This window comes from Contarinia nasturtii, unplaced genomic scaffold, assembly GCF_009176525.2.
Source record: "Contarinia nasturtii isolate CC-2019 unplaced genomic scaffold, AAFC_CNas_1.1 Cnas_scaffold_810, whole genome shotgun sequence".
Lineage (NCBI taxonomy): Eukaryota > Metazoa > Arthropoda > Insecta > Diptera > Cecidomyiidae > Contarinia > Contarinia nasturtii.
Window position 1 is genome coordinate 136,428 of NW_022198157.1, and position 22,515 is coordinate 158,942.

Genomic DNA, 22,515 nt, shown 5'->3' on the forward strand with positions numbered 1-22,515 from the left:
TTTTTTTTGTAAATTTCAATGTTATAACGTCAATTTTCATTTTTCTTATAGATACATTTGCACCAATCACATCAGTGATTGCAAAACTGTTTCCAGTTTTCAAATATGCCATTTAAAATGAAGCCTGATATTTGGGCTGTTTTTATTCATTTTTGTTTTCTAAATCGTTATTTGTTGTTCATGTTTTTTGTGTGTTTTCTGTTTGTATAATTCTTATCAATTGCAATTAAATCAAATGGTCTACATTTTTCTAATTACTCAATTGTTTCAGTGGTTTGAAGTATGATTTTCTTAAATATAAATGCCTGAGTGATTCAAAGTGAGACAGTACGTATAGAAAATGCCGCGGTTAAAAAATTGTTTTGACAATTTTGAACCAAAAGTGTTAAATAAAAATTAATGCCAAAATGTCGCCATGTATATTTTTTAAATTTATGGCCGCCATGCTATTCAAACAATGTATAAATGTGTTTTTGCCAAAAATGTTATGCCATTTTTAGCTTTAAATAATTTTGAGGAGATCACAAAAAAAAGATAAATTCGTTTGGTTGGCATTCTCTTCTGTATTCTTCTCTGAATCGACCGAAATATATGATAATAATAATAATTTTGTGTTAACCACTGAAACAGAAAAAAAGAACTGATTAATTCAATTTCACTTCGTCCGTCTGTGTATGAGTGTGAATTAGAGACTTGTGAAAAGTAGGTGCTGTGAAACAATGTCTCTTCATTGATTGACGATCGGATCGGTATCATAAATCAATCAGCAACAAAATCGATCGTCGGAAATGAAAGAGTGCGCGCTTCTTCGATAATTCTTGGTTTTCGTTAAAACGAAAGACAAAATAGCTGTGCTCCATCGATCGGGTTTACATTTTATTGGCATTTGTGAAGTGTTTGTAGTACATGTGAACCTTGTAATCGGTTTCATTTGAATAGATAATATTACATTCGTGGCACTTGTTTTTCTCTTTCGATATGTTTATGGCATGAGCGTGATTTTGCGGATGATGTTGTTGTTGTTGTTGTTGCTGCTGCTGTTGTTGTTGTTGAATGTGCTGCTGTACCTGTTGATGGGCATGCTGTAACATAACGTTCATTTGTGGCATATGTTGATTTTGTGCCTGTAACGAACCATTGCCATTCATAAATGGCGGTAATGGTAACGAAATTCCAAGCGGCAAGGATAACGGTACGTGCTGCTGTTGGACATGATGATGCGATTCTTCTTCCTTAATCTTTAGCTGCTCGGCAAACATATTTTGTGCATGAGACTGTGCCTTTTGCTTTTTGCTGCGGCCACCTCCGCCGCCTCCGCCACCACCACCACCACCATGGCCACCTTCCTGATTGACGGTGCCAGCATTTTGACTTTTAATTAGTGCCAATCCATGGACATTATTCAAATGCGTGTTCAGCAAATCGTTTGTGTCAAAATAAGCATCACAATTATCAAAGTAGCAATTGAATTTGCCGGCAACGGTTGATGTGCGTTTTTTATTCAACAAACGAGCTGCCTCGCTGCTTGCATGCTCCAATTGTATGTGCTTATTTAGTTGATTTTTTAGCGTAAATCCTTTTGAACATTCGGGACATTGATGATAACGACCGTCAATGTGTCGTTGCATGTGTTTTTTCAGCAATGCTTCCTGATTGAAACTGCTCGAACACATTGTACATCGGAATTTGAATTCTTCATGCAATGCCAAATGCTGATTGAAATGTGCTGCCTGCAAGAATTTTTCATCGCATTTTGTACATTCGAAAGGAAAACTTAAACCATGCGATTTCATATGTTGTTGCAATTGATTTTGTTGCTTGAACGTTTTATCGGGACATTGAGGACACACCAAACCACTAAAACCGCTATGCAATAGAAGATGTTGATTTAATGAAGTCACTTGCGTAAAACGACGCGGACACTGATTGCAAACATATTGCTGGATTTTGTGGTGAGATTTCATGTGGTTATTCAAATTAGTAACCTAAACACAAATCGAATGATAACAAAATGCATTAGATTTTCAGTTTGATTCAATTTATTTGCAATTTTCTACTTACTTGTGCAAATGATCGGCCGCATTCAGGCTCAATACAAACGAACGGACGCTCGCCAGTATGCAATCGACGATGATTCTATAGGAGAGAATAACAACATACACAGATTAAAAATCTTTGCCATTTTTTTTCAGTTAAAAATATGGTTGGAAATTCCTTTTGAGTGTTTAATAAATTGTACAATTCTGCCGAAAAAAAACACTGAGTCTCGGTTGATGAGTGTAATAAATTACTATTTTTATATTGCATAAACACTTACATTCAAATTTGTGATTTGCGTGAATGCTTTGCCACAATCGCCACATACATACGGACGCACTTGTGAATGGATTCGTTCGTGATTCCGTAGATTGGCCGCTTGTGTGAATGCTATAAATGAAAATATCGAAAGAGAATAGAGAATAAGTGTGAAAAAAGCACGTCATCAAATCGATCTGAATATTTTACGAGAGTATTATTGATTTTACTTTTTTGACAAGTTGGACACTGGTATTTTCGTTCAGCTGTGTGATTCCGAATATGAGTTAGTAACGATGATTTTCTGGCAAACGTTTTCGAGCACAAAGTACACGTTCCCTCTTCACCGTACATCAATTGTTCTTGCTGTTACAACATAAATTTAAGAATCCATCAGAATATGCGACGAACAAAATTTGATTTTAATAATGAAATTCAATAGAACACCACAGAATTTCAACGTGATTTTGAAAAAAAAAAAAAAAATACTTACGTCCACATTTTGCAATGATTTCTCCAGTTCGTATGCCAGCTGAAAGAAATTCTGCATTTTTGAAAATTTAATGTTTAATAAAATATCGAAGTGCATTTCACACTCACCGCTGCATCGCCCTTTCTCACATCACCAACGACCGCCTGCATTTTATTGGCTTAATGCAATAAATTGCAATTTCTTCAAACGTCTCAATAGATTCGCTGTGATATTCTTCGGTTCAATCAATCTGCAATAAAAAAAAACGATTAAATATTAGTAATTTTGACGTTGCAACTTTTTTCGTTCAAAATTATTTAGAATCCCAGAAAAAAATCGTTTCAAAACAAAAAACACTTTTAATTTCGTCCGGTTCAAATGATGCCAAATGAGAAGAAAGTCGTCAACAAATGAATTTACACTTCCTTTGCAAGCGACCAAGTTCGAATTGCCATGGAAAGCTGTCGAAGAGTAATCTTTAGGAGAAACCACAAACTGTGAAGACATCACTGTAGTATCGAATACGAATTGTTTATTTTTCATTATCCAAAGTAAACATTTTGCAGAGCGTTTGCGCGCCAGTTTGTTATTTTAATCGGTTTTTCAACAAAGTTCTATTGAGTATGTCCCCGGAATCGAGCGACGCAGGCTAACATACAGGGCAAACGGCGCACTGTGTCACTTCATTTTTGCACACAAATTTGGCAAATATATATGGATGCCTGGTAATTGCATATCAAACAATCACCCAAGTGTTGAAACGTTGCGTTGAAATTTGCCACATATATTTTATCATTCCAAATTGGCGTTATATGTATGTTTGTATATTATGAGGTTAGGTTTATCAATTTGTATCTCCGGATTCGATAATATTCATTGAATTAAATGTGAATCGCATTTAAAAAAAGATAGCTCAGTGATACGCAATGACGCGCAATATTTTCAACACCGTTTACTATGTACGAGCTCACAATATTGGAATATTTGCGCAATAACAGAACCGAAAAACAAAACAGAAAAACAACATCAAAACAGCGATAATATAGCAACCGAATGGCTGTTTATAGCCGAATACAATTACAATTGAGCGTCTAAATACCGCCAAAATTTTGATTCATAAAAAATGTTAGCAATTCGCATCGCGACACTCCTCCACTTTGTGTGTGCATGTAGCGATACATAAACCGATTTAAGACAATCACACACGAACCTACACTCACACTCATAAATATATAATACATTAACCAAAAGTACCAATACATCGTCGCTGTAATCATCAATCATGTTTTCAATTGCAGCAAGATTAGATTTGAAGTATGTTATTGTTTTGATCGTTTGTTTTTTTTTTTCAACTTGGGATATTTACAGGTAGATTATTTATAATCATCAAATATTTACATGAGTGACTTAAATGCATAGTCAACCACTTCCAGAAAAAAAAGGAATTTTTTCCTGTTTCTCTCTCTCTCTCTCTCGCTCAACGACCAGTCATGTAAATTTCGAAATTGCACGACACAATTTACATTGACCGCGAAAAATCATTTATGGATGTGACGACGTTGTCGTTTTTTTTTTAATTATCCGGCACGTAATCAGCGCGCACAAAATATGTAAACACGATCGCAGCAACTGACTCACACTCAACATACGTTTGTGAACTGTTACCCGGTAACTTGTAAATATTCCGTAATATCAAATTGATGTATTTTTAGAATGATTTTTGTAATTCGCGTTTGTCGCTATTTTTAATGAGTTTATTTTTTATTTTTATTTTTAACGAACTGAACAACGTACACTTCGTACGATATACAGTAAAATACTGGATATTTCTTGCATTTTTATGCTGTTCAACCGTCGAGATCGAGTGCTATAGACCCAAGCAAAAGTTGGGATGCTTTTTCCAAAAAGCAAAAACAAATTCTAAAAACGGATAGAGAAACACAAACGAAAAAAAATAACAACCAGCACGAAGAATGTGATGATGTAGATGAATCCAAAATTAGTAAATCTTTTCGTTTTGGATGAATGCAATACGGAATAATGAAGATTAAAAATATTTTTTTTTTCATGTGTGTTCTTTGCTCTCCCTCTCTCGATCTTTATCTTGAATTTTTTTTCGTTCGCTGTTTTGTGATGTTCTAAACGCTTGTGCGCTTGTTAGCTCCTTTTGGTTTCGTGAATGCGTATATTTTTGTTGTTCGTCGAAAAAAAAGAGAGATGGAAAAAAGGCAAAACAACGCAGAGAACGAAATGTATGAAAAAAAAACAACAACAACAAGCAAATATAGATAGATCGTCCATACCGCGCGCGTACATAACATTTTCGTTGTAGTTCGTTTTTTTTAATCTGTTTGTCTATCTCTTGCGTTCGCTTTTTTTACATTTTACGAAAAAAATGTTTAATTTTGTTGTTGCTGATGTAGTTGTTGTTATCGTTGCTTCTATGTTGTTTTTTTCTTTATTCACAGGTATAACGATTCTCTTTGGGATTTGTATTTCTCCCTCTCTTTCGGTGCGTTGTAATTCGTTTCGTTGTTTATTTTTTTTTCTCTGTTGATCTTTGCTTATTTTTAAGTCTCAAAATGAATGTTAAAAAAAGCAGCAAACATCAAGACACTCATCTCATTCGCATCCATACTTTTTATGCATGCACACACATACGCACGCATTGACGCGCATTTCGCGCAAAGTGGACAAATGAAAAAGAGCCGCAGAGCAATTGTACATATTTTGAAGGTGTGTGTATGGAGAATGAGCGAGTGTTCTCTGGCGCGCTCGCTTGATTGAAATTGACCAAACGAAGAGTGTCGAACATCATTTTGAATATAAGTACAAGTATATAGTCTGTTCGATAGGATAATTCACATCTAATTCGAATTCCGCTTTGCCCCCTTCCGAATTTATGATTTGTTATTTTCGCTGTGTGACGTATCAGCCGGCTTCGCGCTACTTTTTGTCAGGATGTGTATTGTTTGAATCTTTATTTTTTTTGTTTCTCTACGTTTCGAATTATATCTGGACATTGAAATTGGATAGACAACAGTGTAGATGCTTTGAAAACGCTACAGGGAAAAATCCCCAAAGTGTATGTAGTCATTTGAATGTGTGTACGACTTTTGGATTACGCGGTTCTTGAATAGAAAGGGTACACACATTGCATGCTTTGGCATTCTCGAGTCAAAGGACCAAACAAGCACGCACAACAATTTAAATGCGATGCGAATGAAAGTACGACAGAAAAGAGAAAGAGCCCAAATGGAATGAACGAGAAAGAGAGAAAAAAATCCAATAACAGCGACTACGACGACAAAAAAAGTAAAATTGTGAAAAATAAATGTGTATAAAACCATTCACATATTCTACATGAAAGGCCTAAAAAAAATAAGCGGCAGTAGCAGCACCACCAACAACAATAACTACTCACTGACGAGAATCATACAAAATTCAACGAAAAAAAAACATAACAAAATAAATAAATATCAAGAACGACGTAGAGAAAAAAAAAACACACATTCAACACTGTCTGATAGACGGAGAACGCAATAATATGAAGAGAAGAAAAAAAAATAACAAGAAAGAATAGAAAAAAAGACCATCGAAGCAGAATAAGAAAAACAACGCACATACAAAATCAACACATAGCACAAAACGAAAAAGGCATAAAATGAAATAAGAAATTTAACACATGCATACACATCTACACTCATTCTCTCTTTCTCTTACTTTATCGCAGCCCCGACCCAACCGAATCTGACGACTTGAGCAAAAAAGACAAAGTGTAATCGAATAAAAGACGGACGAAATACGCGAACAACGGCAGCAATAACGAGAACAACGACGGCATCAGCAACACCAACAACAGCAATAACAACAACAATAACACAAAACGGCATTAGCAATAGCGAACCCAAAACGATCACCGAGCGAACAAGCGAAGAAAATGAGGCAAAATAAAAGTCTCTCATTGCGTCGTCTTTGCCCATGTTAAACCGAAACCGTGAATTTTCTGTATCAGTACATGTACACACACGGTATAAATATACGTGCTATATATATATAAAAAATGTTTCGATGATGTTTCTCTATGTTCGTAAGCTGAATCGTGGTCGTAGCCGTCGTCGGCTTATACATGCATTCAGTGTGTAGAATGGAATAAACGTAATAATAAAAGAGAGAAGAGAAGAGAAGAGAAAAAAAACGAACCGAATCGGTGAGTTGCTATACTATATGAAAATATAAAATTGTTGTATGCACAATGATATAGACATATAACAAATATTTATATAGCACCGCGCTTTGCTATATAGCATAATATAGCCGTGCATTTATAATACCGTCTGTGGGAGCAAAATAAAGAAGAAAAAAACTTACAACAACAACCATATTCTCTCTATCTCTCTTTCTTTTCAATTTCTCGGCCTCTGTCTCGCGAATATGCATACATGCAAAAACAACAACAACAAGAAATTATTTATTTTGTTGATGTGCTCATAATTTTCACTTTTCGCCCTCTACTTCTTGCATTGTGAATTGTATGTTTCATTTTCGGTTTTGGTTGGATGAAACGAAGCCAGAGAGAGAGAGAGAGAGAGGGAGAGAAAAGGCCGAATTTCGAAAAATATTTTAAACGAAAATGATTTACAGCACATCTAATGAAGCCGCCAATTTTTGTGGTGGCTTTATATTCAACGCACTTTTTTGGCTAACAACTACTGACTACCATTGCACAAAATTAGCATTGTTTTTTTTATTGCGATATAACACACTAATCGTACTAAACGCGGTTCTATGGATTGAAATTCACATTTGTATCGAAAACGATTGAGAATGAAACCAAATTAATGCCGAAATTTTTCAGAAGAAAAAAAGAAAACATTTCCTTCATATTTAAAAAACGGCCACCGTTAGAGTTATTGTTATTGCGAAGCGCCGTCACCAGAAAGCGAGAGTAAAACGACCAGAATGGTCTGTTGTGTATGCGTTTTGCTAGCGCCGCTAAATCAAAGTCAGAGCAACGAGCAAAAAATGAAATAAATTACAAAATGCGTTCATTTGTATTTCAACAGAGTCGTTGTCGGTATGTTTCATATTAAAAGTTTGCACATTTTTCCGCTGTATAATTAAAAATTGAATTTTTGAGCTGCTTATTGAAATCAAGACGCACCTGAATTCAATCCAAAAATTTTTTTACATTGCACACATAAATTTCCGCACAATAAATTTTCGCCCGTTTCCCAGTTCACCAGTTTACTCGTTAAAAGTTGTTTTTTTTTCGCACTTTTTTTCTACTTAGAATATGGTTCTTTTTTTAAACACACTTTCGACACACAAGAAACAACAATAAAACTTTTTTTCGGGTTTTGCGTTTTTTTTCACTCTACCGATACACTGGCTGTGCCTCACTGTTCGCGTACCACTGTGCACGTATTTGTGCAATGCCTCCTATATGAAACAGTAACTAACACCAATCCAATACAATGATGCTTTACATACACACACAGAGAGACTGCATGAGATCTCTGTCCATTGCGAAGAGCGGAGAAATATATGAAAATGCCGTCGGCGAAACCGAACGCACTGAGACACGGCAATAGCACATAGAACGAGCCAAAAAAAGAGTATCAAAACTACTGTCAAATGTTTGTATTTTGAAACTCCCTACAGCGAATGGCTGGCGCATGCGTTTTGCTCAATATCGCGCACACATATACACTCACAGCCGATGAAGAATTTGACTGGGCGCATGGACTGCATATGTATTGGATGCGTTAATTTTTCGGCTTCGCACTCAATAAAACACTTTTTACTTTTACCGCACAGCAACGTATTTACGGTGTTTTTTTTTAATGTTCTTTGCGAAAAAAAATCCCTTTTTTTTTGCAAATGAGAGAATATTTGATTATTTCAGACTGATCATGCATCCGAAACACTATGAACAGGACTTGTTTTGGTATTTATTTCGAAATTTTAAACGGAAAACTACATCGAAATGTGTAGCAATTTTAAATTGAATCAATTTTTTGGAGCGCACGCTGCGCTTTGGCGGCAATTCAAATTCGAATGATTCTCATTAGAATATTTGACACCGAGACAAAATCGTAGGTCTGCCGATATGGAATAATTCGATCTAAAAATAGAAATGCCAAAAAAGAATATTTCTAAATTCAAAAGTCCAAGGATATGAACTGGAAAAAAGGTTAATAGAATCCGATTTTGACGAATAAACAAACCCGTTTTAAGATAATTGCTGTTTTGTTAATAGATTTAGTGCGTCATATGATTTTACCGCGTTGTCTGCTTTTTTTTCAATTCAAAGTATAATCCATCCACACTGAGATACCGGTACATGCTTGTTTTAACTTAATTTGCATTTGTGATTGTCCAACAATTGGTCACGAATATATGCATATAAGATGTCTTCGTTCTCGCGCACACATAAACAATATTAAATTTAGATGCAAAAAAGATGCTTATATGATTACTTTCCGTATGTACTTGTAATGTACCAGCGCTGACTCATATTGACGTACATCATACGTGATTTCAGTACACGAACACAAAAAATCAGCAAATCAACGAAATTCTTTATTTTCTCAAAGTGATTGGTCGCGGAAGAAATCATGGTTAACTCAAAGGTACATTTTTTCATTCTTTTTTATTTTCAAATATTTCAGATTCGATTTGCTGAATCTGAAATATTTTTGCAAAACATTTTTTGTCCAGTTCGGTGTCACTAAGAATTTTTTTTTTGCTAAATTATATAAAACGGATGTGCTTGGTTGGCTCAAATGCACTGATTGTGCATTAAGCACTAATTTTCCACAAATTACACTATAGTATATTTTTAACCATTCAAAATTGCTCAATTGGCCGAGCTCAGCTGGAATTTATATGGAACTGACAAGTGGAGTCTTTCAGTTTCCAAAAAAATTGAGTTGAGTTCAGTCAAATACGATACTCCACCTGATTGAAAGTCATGAATAAATCTTTGTTGAATAATAGCTATCGCCAACCGTTGTTCCTGTTGCGAATCACTCCCCGTCTGCTGATGGAGATGCCTTGCGCGATGCAATGAAAGGATTTGGTACTAACGAAGAGGTGATTATTGAAATTTTAACGGCTCGTTCGAATGCACAGCGACAAGACATCATTCAATACTTTTTAAGTGAATTTGGTCGTGACTTGATTCAAGACTTGAAAAGTGAACTCGGGGGAAAATTTGAAGATCTTATTGTTGCTTTGATGTTTCCAAATGTTTCGTACCTCTGCAAAGAGCTGAAAAGAGCAATGAATGGGATTGGTACCAAAGAATCGGTTTTGATTGAAATTCTATGCTCCAAAACCAATGATGAAATCAAAGAAATTGTAACCACATACGAAGATATGTATGAAAGGCCGCTGGTTGAACACGTTTGCAGTGAGACATCCGGTCACTTTGGACGGTTGCTTACGCTGATATTGATTGGTGCTCGCGATGAAAGTGGAAATGTTGATAGTGCCTTAGCCAAAGAACAAGCAGCCAAATTATACGAAGCCGGTGAATCGAAACTGGGAACTGATGAGGACGTTTTTAATCGAATCTTGGCACACGCCAGCTTCGAACAACTACGATTGGTCTTCGATGAATACAAACAACTCTCAGGCAATACCATCGAACAGGCAATCAAGCACGAACTTAGCGGCGAATTGGCCGAGGCGATGCAAGCCATTGGTTAGTATTGGAATATTTATTTAAGAAGAGTTTTTAGATTTTATAACTTTTTTCAGTGGAATGCATTCAATCGCCTGTCGAATATTTTGCTACACGTTTGTATGGTGCCATGAAAGGTATGGGTACAGACGATTCAACATTGATTCGAATCATTGTCTCGCGATCTGAAATTGATTTGAATGATATTAAGGTGGAATTTGAACGGAAATACAATCGTACTTTGTTGAGTGCAATTCGGGTATGATTTGCTTGAAAGCCGGGAACTGATCTGACCTGTAACTAAATGTAACTTCTGACTTTCTGATAATTACAGAGTGAAACATCTGGCGATTACAAGAAGGCACTGTGCGCTTTGATCGGTGATGTCTAAATTGCAGCTACCAGAATGACACCCTTCTATATAATATTGTATTACTATTCTAAATCGTTGATACTTTTTAATCATACCATACTCTATGATGGCTCCTATGAATTGTTATTATAATAAAAAGATTATTTCAAAATAAAAACACTCTATTTACGAATTACGTTATGCGTTTAATTAAAATTTAAAGTTTCATATTTTAGAGTACAATTTTCACTTGCATCAGCGTAATTTTGAGGGAGTGAATCACAATTTTGAACAATTCTTACTTCATCTAATCGAAAAATAGCTTTTGTGTTTTCTTCAATGTGATAGTTAAATGCTTTTCGATTTCGCTTGGCGTTGTGTAAATGGCCGGGGGAAGCTGTCAACAAGAGTAAAGAGGAAAAAAATCATTAGTTTTTCATTTTGGCTAAATGGATGAACACCACCGACTTTACTTACATGTTTAATACTTTCGAATTTTGCTTCTCTTGACGTGTACTCTTTCAAAATATAATTATTGCCAATTTCATAGTGAAAACGAGTTCCATTCATGCGTATTAGTACACCATCCACTCGTAGAAAATACGATAGCAATATGAAAAATCCAGACGGCATAACGCGCTAAAATGAAATTCAAAAATGACATGTCAACGTTCAATTACAAGAAAATATATCCTGTAGCGGCAAAAATATTGCTCTGACTTTCCAATTTTAAAATTTGACCCTCAGACTTTTGCACTTACAATTTTTACCGAGCAAGCAGCAATACCATGGTCATGTAATTCATCTTCAAATAGGCTGAGATCATGATAAAATAGAATTCGTTCCTTTTGCATCAATTTAAAAATGTTTAGTTTGGCGTCGGTGTCTTCGCATCGAATTTTATCGTTGTATGTGCCCTGATAATCGGTCGTAAAACTCCAATCGAACGGCTTAATCTCTTGCATATTGGCTGCGTCGTCACGACTGCTTTTCCATTCATCGGCACATGCAACACGAATCGATGATTTACCATTTTTAACTCTGGCCAGTGCATCCAACGGATTGAATTCGATGCGTGCACCATTTTTGTGTGTCAATACAAGATTATTCTTTGAAAACACCATCTCAGGTAAGTGTGGCAATTCCAATTTGAATTCGTAGCTACATTACAAAAAGCAATTGGAATACTGTAAACAAATTGAATCACACTTCTGTATTTAAAAAAAAGAAGAACTCACCAGCACAGTTCACAGCATCCCGGATCATCTTTAATACATTTGTGATTATTTGTGCACATTGACTTCAAAATATGTGACTTATGGTAAACAATATCCCAATCGCCATTGAATTTATAGCTTTCTGTGTCAACTGGCAGCCGCGGAATATCGTGATCAATCTGCGGTGAAATACAAAGAAATTCATTCATTTTTGTCAAATCTCCAAAACATTTTGAAAACTTTACCTCCATCGTGTCAATTGTCTGCTTTCAATCAGAAGAAAAATTATGTAAATATTTTAGAGATCGATTCGGCCTGCAAGCACCTGAATGAATTTCGTTGTGACGATTTTATGAACAAACACTATGAACATTGATTTTCGCTCGGAACTGTCAAAGTCAAATGAATACATTGAGCTTGCTCCGTTTTTTGACGCAAATTAACGTCGCGTTATGCACATTCCAAGTGTTTACATGTCTCAATTTATTCTTTGTACCATATAGTGAAGTTTATTTTTTTTCACTTACTTGTCACCGGTTTGTTGTTATATATGGACTTTGACTTATAAACGGTGAAAGTATATCGTTTTCATTTGCCAAAAAAACAACTCGTCGTCCAAATTTCGTATTAAATTTTGTTTTCATTGGATTAACTGCAGATAATGTTTAGAAGTGCTGTCAAATCCGGTTTTAATTCGGCAATTAAAACCAATTTTGGTAATAAAATAATTTTTTTACATAAAATACAATGATTTTCAATTCGTGTACTTATCTCTTTGTTTGTTTATTTTACAGTGCGTGCAATGAGTGGAACAGCTTACAAAACCTTGGCACTGACCCAACCAAAACCATTTGTTACACAAGTCGAATTGAATCGACCAGAGAAATTCAATGCATTCAGTCACGCACTGTGGACGTAAGTCGTATTTAACATGGTCGGAAAATAGAAATCAAATAATCAATCTCGATACTTGATCTGGTTTTAGCGAACTTAAAGACTGTTTCGAAGCATTGAGCATGAATCCAGACTGTCGAGTGATCGTTTTGAGTGGGTCGGGTAAATATTTTACAGCTGGTTTGGACTTAAAAGAATCGATGTCATGGGCTCAACAACTGGCCGAAATCGAAGACACAGCTCGAAAGGGCCATTTTTTGGACAAGAAAATCAAAACATATCAGGTACAATCAATCAATGTTATCCATGGAAAGGTTTTCATATTGTTTTTTCATGGTTAGGATGCAATTTCATCGTTAGAGGTGTGTACAAAGCCGGTTATCGCCGCTATTCACTCAGGTATTCAAAATCTCCTCTTTAAAACTGAAGTCTGTTAACATTAGGAAACTTTTATTTTCAGCCTGTATTGGTGCTGGCGCCAGTTTAGTTACGGCTGCCGATATTCGTTATTGCACCGAAGATGCTTGGTTTACAGTAAAAGAGATCGACCTTGGCTTGGCTGCAGATGTCGGTGCCTTACAACGTTTAGGTAAAGTTGTCGGTAATCAAAGTTTAGTGCGAGAACTCTGTTTCACTGGACGAAAATTCGATAGCAAAGAAGCACTTTCATTTGGTTTCGTGAGCCGGGTTAGTTACCAAAAATTAGTTCAAAATTTGAATGTCAAAATCTCCTTCTTCAAATTGAAGTCAGTTAACATTGGGAAACTTTTATGTTTTAACGTAGATATTTAGCAGTCGTGATGAACTGATCAATGAATCGATTAAATTGGCAGAGGAAATAGCGAGTAAGAGTCCAGTTGCAGTGCAAGCGACAAAGAAGAATTTGGTTTATTCACTTGAGCACACAAATCAAGAGGGGCTCGATCAAATTGTGAGTTACAATCATTTAATGCAGCTGTGTATGCAATTTGAACTAAACTCAATTCAATGGTAATATTAACATCAAACAAAACTTTGTATTTTTGTTGTATTTTCAGCGTGAAATCAATCGATTGAATTTGCAAGGTGAAGATTTTATAGCTGCATGTATGGCACAGGCAACGAAAGGAGAGAAACCAGTGTTTTCCAAGCTTTAACACATGAAACTTGATATTCATTTGGTGATTTGGATTTTTTTACTTATAAATTGTCTTCGAAGACTCAAAAAATAAAAATATATATACCAATAACATAAATACATAAAAAAATATATATATTGCTATTTTTCAAATAGGAAATGTGTTTATTTTTATACTTTGTTCAAATTTTATTTCTTATTCAAAGTCCGACAACAGCACCACCTGGTGTCCGTGTCCCAACTTTAACATGACATTTTCATGCAACAAATGAAATGTCATGCTCTTATAATGTGTATTTTACTGAATTCAAGCAAACTTGTTCGATACTCATAACTATTTTTCGTCCAAAAAAATCCAGAAAATCATCCCGTGAAAAATGTCGTCGCCCGAAGATAATCGATTATTAACAGCAAAGGATCGTTTGTGTGAATGTTTGGGTGATTCATCTACAAAAATTTACTTATCCTATTTGAAACTCTGGTTTCGTAAAGTTTGGACGAAAGAACAATTTGATATGGAGTGTCGAAAATTATTCACAATGGAACAACGGCACTTGCACAATGAATTTTTCTTGGCAATTTTGAATAAGATCACATTGCCAATGCAAAGCGATTCATCGCCCAAAAGTGTTGCCGGAAGGAAACGAAAACGTCGAACAGGAAGTGAGCGGTCAGTGTTCGAACCGGTTGATTTATATGATTATTTGCCAGAAGAAAGTGAAGAGGCACGACCACCAACTAACACACCATTGCATCAACCACGATTTGCTGTGGAAGAGCTGTTTTTACCAGATACCAGTTTGATTTTGGGCCGACTTTTGGTTGTGGCATGGGAAAATGGTCTGACAACTGCTGATGATGACATTTCCGAAATGCTCGTGCTCGGTGTACAGGTAACGACAACTATTCGATGTACATTAATTTGTAAAAAAAAAAATCTAAAATATTTGTTTTTCGAACAGAAATTACTGAAGAACCTTCTGACGGCAGTGATAATAGCGCGCAAAGACTATCGTACAACAGGTTCTGGTGGATTTTTCTATGATGTTGGTTGTGAATACAAAAATCCATACACACAAAACACAGCAACGCGACAAACTATCGACGATTTTCCATTTGAGGTCGATAGAGAGGTGTCGTCAACCAGTCTTATGCATCGCATGAACGACGATTCATTCTATTTATCGGCGTGTGAAACAAATCATCAAACACCCGTCAATGGCCGTATCACCATGAAACATCTGCATATTGCATTACAAGACAAAAATTTAATACCAGTTCATTCGGTTTATGCCAATAACATGGAACGTATTACACAATTATTGGGTTAGAACACACAGATGCTGTTAGGGTTTTGATAATGATAGATCCATCTAGTGGGGAGACACGGGCTCTAATATTGCTCATTTTTCCTATTTTTTTAGTAAATCGCATATAATGTGTACATTTGATAGGATACAATAAGCCCAAATTTTTCTTATGGTCAGTTTTTTAATATTTTAATTTGTGTCTACCCCCTAGAGATCCATTCGTTTTTAAATAAATTAAATAAGCTTTTAAATAAAAGAGAATCAGAAGAATATGCCAAGGTGTTTCTATTCTTACCGAGATCTGATTTTTTTTGCTCCCGAATTCCACTGAAAATGTTTTTAGTTGGAATTTATACTCATGCAAAGCGGTTTTTAGCTGAAATTGCAAATATTTTCCATTTTTTGAATCTAACTTAATCGAGGGTCTGTCCCGATAAGAAAAATATTTATATTTTTTGTGTGAAGAACTGTTCTTTATTGACATTGAGTAAATTGAAGAACAATGTTCAAAAACATTATAAAATACTTATAGAAAAAAATATTGATTCCTATGAATTAATGCCAATGCATGGCTTGGGTAAAATACTTTGTTTAATTTGACGAATTTTCTTCTTTTAAATTATAATTGGTAAAGTTTTCGAAAACTTTTTAGTATTGAATTCTAATCTACGGAAATTTGTTTTTTTTTTAGATTTTCAATTTTTCTTAAAATGAATTGTGGTTTTGATTGCTTTTATTCGTCACATGCTGTGGATCAACCAGTCAGTTTTTTACTCGTCGTCGTTACCTTTGGTCTCCATGTACATGACCACGTTTATTCTTCCTCTTCCTCAGTTGATGACTCATCCTCGTCGTCATCATCGTCATCAGAATCTGCCCACAATGACGAATCTTCTGCAATATAATAGGATTCGTCATCGTCCTCTGAATCATCGTCCGAATCATCGTCCAAATCACCTGGCGACGTTTCACTGCAACATCCTCTCGAAATTTCCAAGCATCGCTTGGGCTCATCACTTCCAAACTGTACCTTAATCACCATATCGGCACGTTCTTCGGCCAACACATTGAATAAATTTTTGAATTCGTCATCGAACTTGAACTGTTTATTGTTGCGTTCGCAATCGATGGAAAGCACCTTTAGTCCTTGTCCAATATTCCGAATGAACTCAATCATATTCTTTGGATCCCATTCGATCTTTCGCATCGACAAATGTAGCTCTTCCAACTTGTCCATTCCTTTCAAATGTTTGAGTTCTTTTCCGTTCGTAATGTAACAGCATTTGAGCGCCAATTTGCGCAACTGTGGGCAATTTTTGGTCCAATTTTGATTATCTTTGGTGAACAACATCGAAGTGAATGACAGCTCCTCCAGTTTCTCATTGTGAATGCCAATGAAATCAAAGATTCGATCACCCTCATCGAAAAAACAAGTCAGTGACAATGTTTTCAAATTTTCGAAGAACTCCGGAAGATGAGAAAATTCAGTGTCCCACATTGGCTCGAAGCTGTCAAGATCATCAGCTACATCCACGAATAATGTCAGGCTTTCAAGTGCTGGGAACTTTTTATCCATTGCCTCAAGAAAGTCGTCCAGCCCTTCCATGTAATTTTTATAGTCAAAAGTAAACGTTTTGACTGCTGGAAATTGATCCTCGCTTCCCAAAGAATCAGCGAATTCTTCGTAAACACTTTCCGAAAACTTCACACGAAAGAAAGCCAGTTCGGTGACGTTCGGGCACCAGTCATTGAACCGCAAAATACTGTCATTCTTGATGAATGAATCAATAAAAGTGACCGCTTGTATGCCTCGTACAATGGGAAGATTCTTGATCGGCTTAGAAAAGTTCATTTGTTTCAACACAATACGTTGGTCGTCTGCATCGACAATCAGTTTCAATGAGTTGACAAACTTTGAAATGGTGTCGCACTTAACAACTTTTGGCTCATTACTTTGATTGGTTCCCATGACTTAAACTGCAGTCAAACTCTTAATCGTGATTAAGAAAAAAGAGGGAAAAAATATAAAAAACTTGAAAAAAAGTTTGAAAAATAATTTTTTAAAATATATATTCAAGAGAAAACTGGACGGCCGAAGTTTTTTTCTTCAATAGATTGGTTCGTTTTGACCTTTTTATAGATTTTTCTCTTGAGAGAAAAATGGCGTCTGTTGAGACATTTTCATATCCCAATAATGCGCAATTCATGAACGAATAGTTTTGAAGATATATTTCTACACAGTCGATGCGTATAAGAAATAATTTTTAATTATTTACCGTTTTCCCGTTCAAATGGTCGAATTAGAAATGCAATGACAGGCTGATTGTATTTTGAAACACACAAATTCAATAATTAAAAATAATTATTATAATTCAATTTGATTTCGATGCGCAACGTATGCAACAAGAATTCGCTTGAGTTGTTTGAAACACAGTCGACGATACACAGATATATGAATCAGCAAAATTCAGTTTGGTGACTTTAGTGCTAAAAGGAGTTTGGTGTTGTCTGCATGTGTTGGACTGATGCAATAGCTAAAAGATCGCCACAGTACTAATTCAACCAAAGTACTAACTGTGAAATGGACGATGAGTTTGTTTATTTTTGAACAGAAAAAAATCAACATTTACATTTTTATTGTTTATCTAGTGGTAAAGCAAATAAAATAACATATTTTGAGCTCTTCTACATACATTTACACATTTTATTTACATACAAGAAGTGATTGTTAACGTACAGAATTTGAAATGATTTAAGGAGCTGTCAAAACAGTGTCCAGTCTTCCAAATGAACGTTGATATTTTTTGGAACATTTATCTCTCTCTCTTTCTCTGGCTTTGCTCTCTTTTCATCAACAATTCCATTCAATTTTTTAATCAAAAATTCAATAAAAAATTTCAGTAGAAGCCAACATATTTCATATTGTAAAATGTACGAATTGTATGCGCAAATTATATTAACCAATTAAACTTTGCTTGTAGATGTGATTAAGGATATAGTGCTGTTCAATAGTGATAAAAATTACGATGACCAAAATCGAATTGCCTTTTCTATAAATGTCAGAAAAAAGACAACATTTAAAAACCAGCCATTGCTGATCGTTGTTAGAGACAACCGATTTTTTTACAAATATCACAGCTTTATACAATTGAGTTAGCCTTGCGTATGATATTTTTTTAAATCAATCAGATCGTTTTAGTAAAGCAATTACCATTTGCAGTCAATACTTTGAATACTGAACACGTAGCTTTAAAAGAGCAGTTGAAAAAACATTTTTTACTATAAAAGAATAACTCTTTAAATTTCAAGATGCGTGAAATCGTTCACATGCAAGCTGGACAATGCGGAAACCAAATCGGAGCAAAATTTTGGGAGGTAATTTCGGACGAGCATTCAATTGATGCAACCGGCACATATTATGGCGACAGTGATTTACAATTGGAACGCATAAATGTTTATTACAACGAAGCGTCTGGCGGAAAATATGTGCCACGCTCTGTTCTTATTGATTTGGAGCCAGGCACTATGGACAGTGTGCGTTCAGGACCATTTGGTCAACTTTTCCGGCCGGATAACTTCGTTTTTGGACAATCTGGTGCTGGAAATAATTGGGCCAAAGGACATTATACAGAAGGAGCCGAATTGGTCGATTCAGTGTTGGACGTTGTACGCAAGGAAGCAGAAAATTGCGATTGCTTACAGGTAATTTCAGTTAATATTTTGAGCAATTTTATAATTTATAATTTGAAGAAATAAAACTGGTCATTTAGTGATTTGGTTAAAATGAGTACTTTGATCGGTCGCTCGAAATTGAGACAAGAGACATTTACATTGATTTTATTCCTTTGAAGGGGTTTCAATTCACTCATTCGATTGGTGGAGGTACTGGCTCTGGCATGGGCACGTTGCTCATTTCAAAAATCCGCGAGGAATATCCAGATCGGATCATGATGGTAATTGCAAATTTATTATCCTCTATTACTTATCAACGCGATTTTTACATTTTATTTTATTTTTATTTCTTATAATAGACATTTTCAATCGTGCCCTCTCCAAAGGTATTTTAAAGCAATACTCTATTTGTACTCAATTTTTCTCATTTTTTATCAATTTTTTTCGCAGGTATCTGATACCGTCGTCGAGCCATACAATGCCACATTGTCCGTGCATCAACTCGTCGAGAACACAGACGAAGTGTTTTGTATTGACAACGAAGCACTCTACGATATTTGTTATCGTACATTGAAACTGTCAACGCCTACTTATGGCGATCTCAATCACCTTGTGTCAGCAACTATGAGTGGTGTCACTACATGTCTTCGATTCCCTGGCCAATTGAATGCCGACTTACGTAAATTGGCTGTGAATATGGTACCATTTCCACGTCTTCATTTCTTCATTACCGGTTTCGCTCCACTCACGTCTCGTGGATCACAACAATATCGATCACTTTCGGTGCCAGAATTGGCACAACAAATGTTCGATTCAAAGAACATGATGGCCGCCTGTGATCCAAGACATGGAAAATACTTGACAGTGGCTGCTGTATTCCGTGGTCGAATGTCCATGAAAGAGGTGGACGAACAAATGCTCAACATTCAAAATAAAAATAGCAGCTACTTTGTCGAATGGATCCCTAATAATTGTAAAACGGCCGTTTGTGATATTCCACCACGTGGTTTGAAAATGTCGGGCACATTCATTGGCAACTCAACAAGCATTCAGGAACTATTCAGACGCGTATCAGAACAATTTTCTGCTATGTTTCGACGCAAAGCTTTTTTGCATTGGTATTTGGGTAAGAGTTTTCAGCCGTTTAAATTAACATTGAATAATTGTCAAAATGATTTATTTATATAATCAGGAGAAGGAATGGATGAAGCTGAATTTGCCGAAGCCGAAAATAATATGAACGATTTAATCTCGGAATATCAGCAATACCAAGAAGTTGGTACCGATCTTGATGAAGATGAATTGGACGAGGAGACAGAAGGATATTAAAATTTAAATGAAATTGTATTGTAAACAATAACAAAAAAAAAACCGCTCATCCATAGCAAATCGATTTGATTTTTATTCACAATAAATGACAATATTTTTTCCTTATCACATTGTATTTATTACTGCATATAAAACGCTGGGCGACTGCTCTGTTCTCTTATCTTATTCTGATTTTGTACAAGGGCAACAATTTTTGTTCTTTAATTGAAATATACATTTAAATAAATTTTAAATTCATATTTGAAAAAGATCGACCTACAAACCAACATACACAGCGATTATGTGATAATACATTCATACTGAAAATGAAACTGATAATGCAGCTTATAGCCAGACTTTCGATTAAAATCGTCTCACACAGAAAATCAAAACACATCGCCCTACTTTGTTATGTGAAATTTTTGACGTGAAATTGTATTGAATTTACAGATTTATTATTTTCTGAATTTGGTGGATCGAATTATTTATGTGTAAATTAGGGTGAATTCTCCAATTTGTAAATTAAAATGAAGCCCCTCACTTTTCTCCTACTGTGTATGTTTTAGTGACAATAAAAACAGTTGAATACATTTTTAAAATCGATCAATTTTTTTCAGTGTCAATTTTTGTCTTCGGAGTAGATTTGAAACCGGAAAATCGTCGAAATAAGAGAAAAACCAAAGAATATCATCTTTATACGACCAGAGTACGAAGTTAAACATAAAATTTGATCATATGATAAATGTGAGCGTCATTATTCATATGTTTTAGGTTAACTGGACAGAAGCAGTAAAACAATGTGAATCTAAGGGAATGGAATTGGTTAGCATTTTGTCAAGAGATGAAAATAACGCTTTAATAAGTTCAATAAAAGAAGCCGGTAAATGATTATCACATTTTTCTGTAAATTACGTTTGTATCGAACATGTTTTACAAACAAAATTTTATGTTATGTGACATTGTAAAAGCAAATTATAAATTTTAAATATAAAATTAGGTCAAGGTAAGATTGGTTTCTGGACATCAGCAAACCGAATAGAGGAAGGTGATACATACTATTGGAATAATGGAGAAAAAGTCACGTTTACCGATTGGGAAAGAGGAAAACCGGACAAACGAATTAAAGGTGGCGAAGAAGAGCAATGCATTGAAATAAAAGGATTCAATACTTTGAAATGGAACGATAATTTTTGTAGCCATAAATTATATTACATATGTGAAATTTGAATGAGTATCAATTATATTTATTTAAATACTTTTTATGATGGACAATCTGGATATGTAAATTAAGGATTTTCTTTGATTAAAATTATAAAAAAATGAAATTATAAAATATAAATCTATATAAATAAACATTTTTTTCATTTCTTGACTACGGAAAATAATAATACAAATAATTTTAAATACATCGCACGGAATATCCAAAGGCTCAAACACAAAAGGGAGAATCTCATTATCATTACGCCAATTTAATTGCGATAGAAAATGGTGTACCGTGATATACGAAAATTTTAAAATTCTCATCGCTGGAATTAATTTACTTGTTTAAAATAAATAATAAGAAAAGCAACGAAATATTTCAATTTTAACTGTTGAATGTTGATTCTATTCAACAGGGTTATGTTCCCCGCCGTCATATTGAATTTATATGCAAATGGTATATCCACAAATACTGAATATGAAGCGGCTGCTGTCATTGCATCGCTGCGAAAGAATTTAGATCGAAGTTAAACCAGCCCATGAACAATAACGAATGTAAAACACCATGAACAATATTTGTGACATACATGGGAATAGTCGGTATGTTAAGAGGGATATCCATGTTCAAGAGCAATTTTCAAGCTTTAACATTTCTCATGGGGATGCTTAGTTCAGACAATTTTTTAATCTGTCTAGAAATATGTATCATGTATACCCCCTTGTGCCCATGTATGGTTTTTAAAAGAATAAAAATAAAATAAATTGCAAAATATTACCGGTTATCACATGATACTCGTTTTAAACAAGATCATATTAAAATGCGAATTTAAATGAGATCATTTAATGAAAACAACGAATTTAAAATGTGGCACGTGCAACAAAATTCGTACGAAATACAAATCATATGTTTTTATTAATTTTTTATTCAACTGAATTTAAAACTTGATTTCCAATGTATCTCCATTTAGATTACATATACTGTGAAATG

The 22,515-nt window shown here is 34.9% G+C and overlaps 8 protein-coding genes across 10 annotated transcripts; 5 read left to right on the forward strand and 3 right to left on the reverse strand.

The window, feature by feature from the left end:
* On the reverse strand, positions 1–8,214 carry LOC116341965 (gastrula zinc finger protein XlCGF26.1). Of its 3 annotated transcripts, none has more exons than XM_031769410.1 (7): positions 7,932–8,214; positions 2,896–3,017; positions 2,789–2,827; positions 2,526–2,661; positions 2,318–2,427; positions 2,062–2,136; positions 1–1,985 (listed from the first exon to the last, which is right to left on the reverse strand). In XM_031769410.1, the coding sequence occupies exons 2-7, from the start codon at positions 2,935–2,937 to the stop codon at positions 870–872; spliced, it is 1,518 nt and encodes a 505-aa protein (XP_031625270.1). In that variant the 5' UTR covers positions 2,938–3,017; positions 7,932–8,214; the 3' UTR covers positions 1–869. The 3 variants fall into 3 exon arrangements, with proteins under 3 accessions (XP_031625270.1, XP_031625267.1, XP_031625268.1); XM_031769407.1 differs by having other exon boundaries at positions 2,789–2,839; XM_031769408.1 differs by lacking the exon at positions 7,932–8,214 and adding an exon at positions 4,166–4,551 and having other exon boundaries at positions 2,789–2,839.
* Positions 8,215–9,235: 1,021 nt separating this feature from the next.
* LOC116341930 (annexin B10) lies at positions 9,236–11,002 on the forward strand. The gene is made up of 4 exons (XM_031769356.1): positions 9,236–9,402; positions 9,770–10,478; positions 10,535–10,716; positions 10,792–11,002. The coding sequence occupies exons 1-4, from the start codon at positions 9,388–9,390 to the stop codon at positions 10,846–10,848; spliced, it is 963 nt and encodes a 320-aa protein (XP_031625216.1). The 5' UTR covers positions 9,236–9,387; the 3' UTR covers positions 10,849–11,002.
* LOC116341931 (TIP41-like protein) lies at positions 10,995–12,403 on the reverse strand. The gene is made up of 5 exons (XM_031769358.1): positions 12,272–12,403; positions 12,048–12,205; positions 11,571–11,970; positions 11,287–11,448; positions 10,995–11,206 (listed from the first exon to the last, which is right to left on the reverse strand). The coding sequence occupies exons 1-5, from the start codon at positions 12,275–12,277 to the stop codon at positions 11,117–11,119; spliced, it is 816 nt and encodes a 271-aa protein (XP_031625218.1). The 5' UTR covers positions 12,278–12,403; the 3' UTR covers positions 10,995–11,116.
* Positions 12,404–12,541: 138 nt separating this feature from the next.
* Positions 12,542–14,155, forward strand: LOC116342018 (delta(3,5)-Delta(2,4)-dienoyl-CoA isomerase, mitochondrial). The gene is made up of 8 exons (XM_031769483.1): positions 12,542–12,603; positions 12,685–12,742; positions 12,821–12,941; positions 13,012–13,204; positions 13,262–13,319; positions 13,381–13,607; positions 13,705–13,851; positions 13,958–14,155. Exons 2-8 carry the CDS (start codon positions 12,688–12,690, stop codon positions 14,054–14,056), a joined length of 900 nt encoding a protein of 299 aa, XP_031625343.1. The 5' UTR covers positions 12,542–12,603; positions 12,685–12,687; the 3' UTR covers positions 14,057–14,155.
* A 160-nt stretch (positions 14,156–14,315) lies between these two features.
* On the forward strand, positions 14,316–15,619 carry LOC116341991 (transcriptional adapter 1-like). Its single transcript, XM_031769447.1, has 2 exons — positions 14,316–14,930; positions 15,000–15,619. Exons 1-2 carry the CDS (start codon positions 14,415–14,417, stop codon positions 15,366–15,368), a joined length of 885 nt encoding a protein of 294 aa, XP_031625307.1. The 5' UTR covers positions 14,316–14,414; the 3' UTR covers positions 15,369–15,619.
* A 333-nt stretch (positions 15,620–15,952) lies between these two features.
* Positions 15,953–17,739, reverse strand: LOC116342125. The gene is made up of 2 exons (XM_031769626.1): positions 17,624–17,739; positions 15,953–17,337 (listed from the first exon to the last, which is right to left on the reverse strand). Exon 2 carries the CDS (start codon positions 17,314–17,316, stop codon positions 16,162–16,164), a length of 1,155 nt encoding a protein of 384 aa, XP_031625486.1. The 5' UTR covers positions 17,317–17,337; positions 17,624–17,739; the 3' UTR covers positions 15,953–16,161.
* A 159-nt stretch (positions 17,740–17,898) lies between these two features.
* Positions 17,899–20,394, forward strand: LOC116341850 (tubulin beta chain-like). Its single transcript, XM_031769167.1, has 6 exons — positions 17,899–17,998; positions 18,657–19,049; positions 19,199–19,300; positions 19,379–19,405; positions 19,470–20,145; positions 20,212–20,394. The coding sequence occupies exons 1-6, from the start codon at positions 17,936–17,938 to the stop codon at positions 20,346–20,348; spliced, it is 1,398 nt and encodes a 465-aa protein (XP_031625027.1). The 5' UTR covers positions 17,899–17,935; the 3' UTR covers positions 20,349–20,394.
* Positions 20,395–20,717: 323 nt separating this feature from the next.
* On the forward strand, positions 20,718–21,613 carry LOC116341854 (perlucin-like protein). The gene is made up of 4 exons (XM_031769172.1): positions 20,718–20,882; positions 20,945–21,033; positions 21,099–21,207; positions 21,325–21,613. The coding sequence occupies exons 1-4, from the start codon at positions 20,855–20,857 to the stop codon at positions 21,552–21,554; spliced, it is 456 nt and encodes a 151-aa protein (XP_031625032.1). The 5' UTR covers positions 20,718–20,854; the 3' UTR covers positions 21,555–21,613.
* The last annotated feature ends 902 nt before the right edge of the window (positions 21,614–22,515 follow it).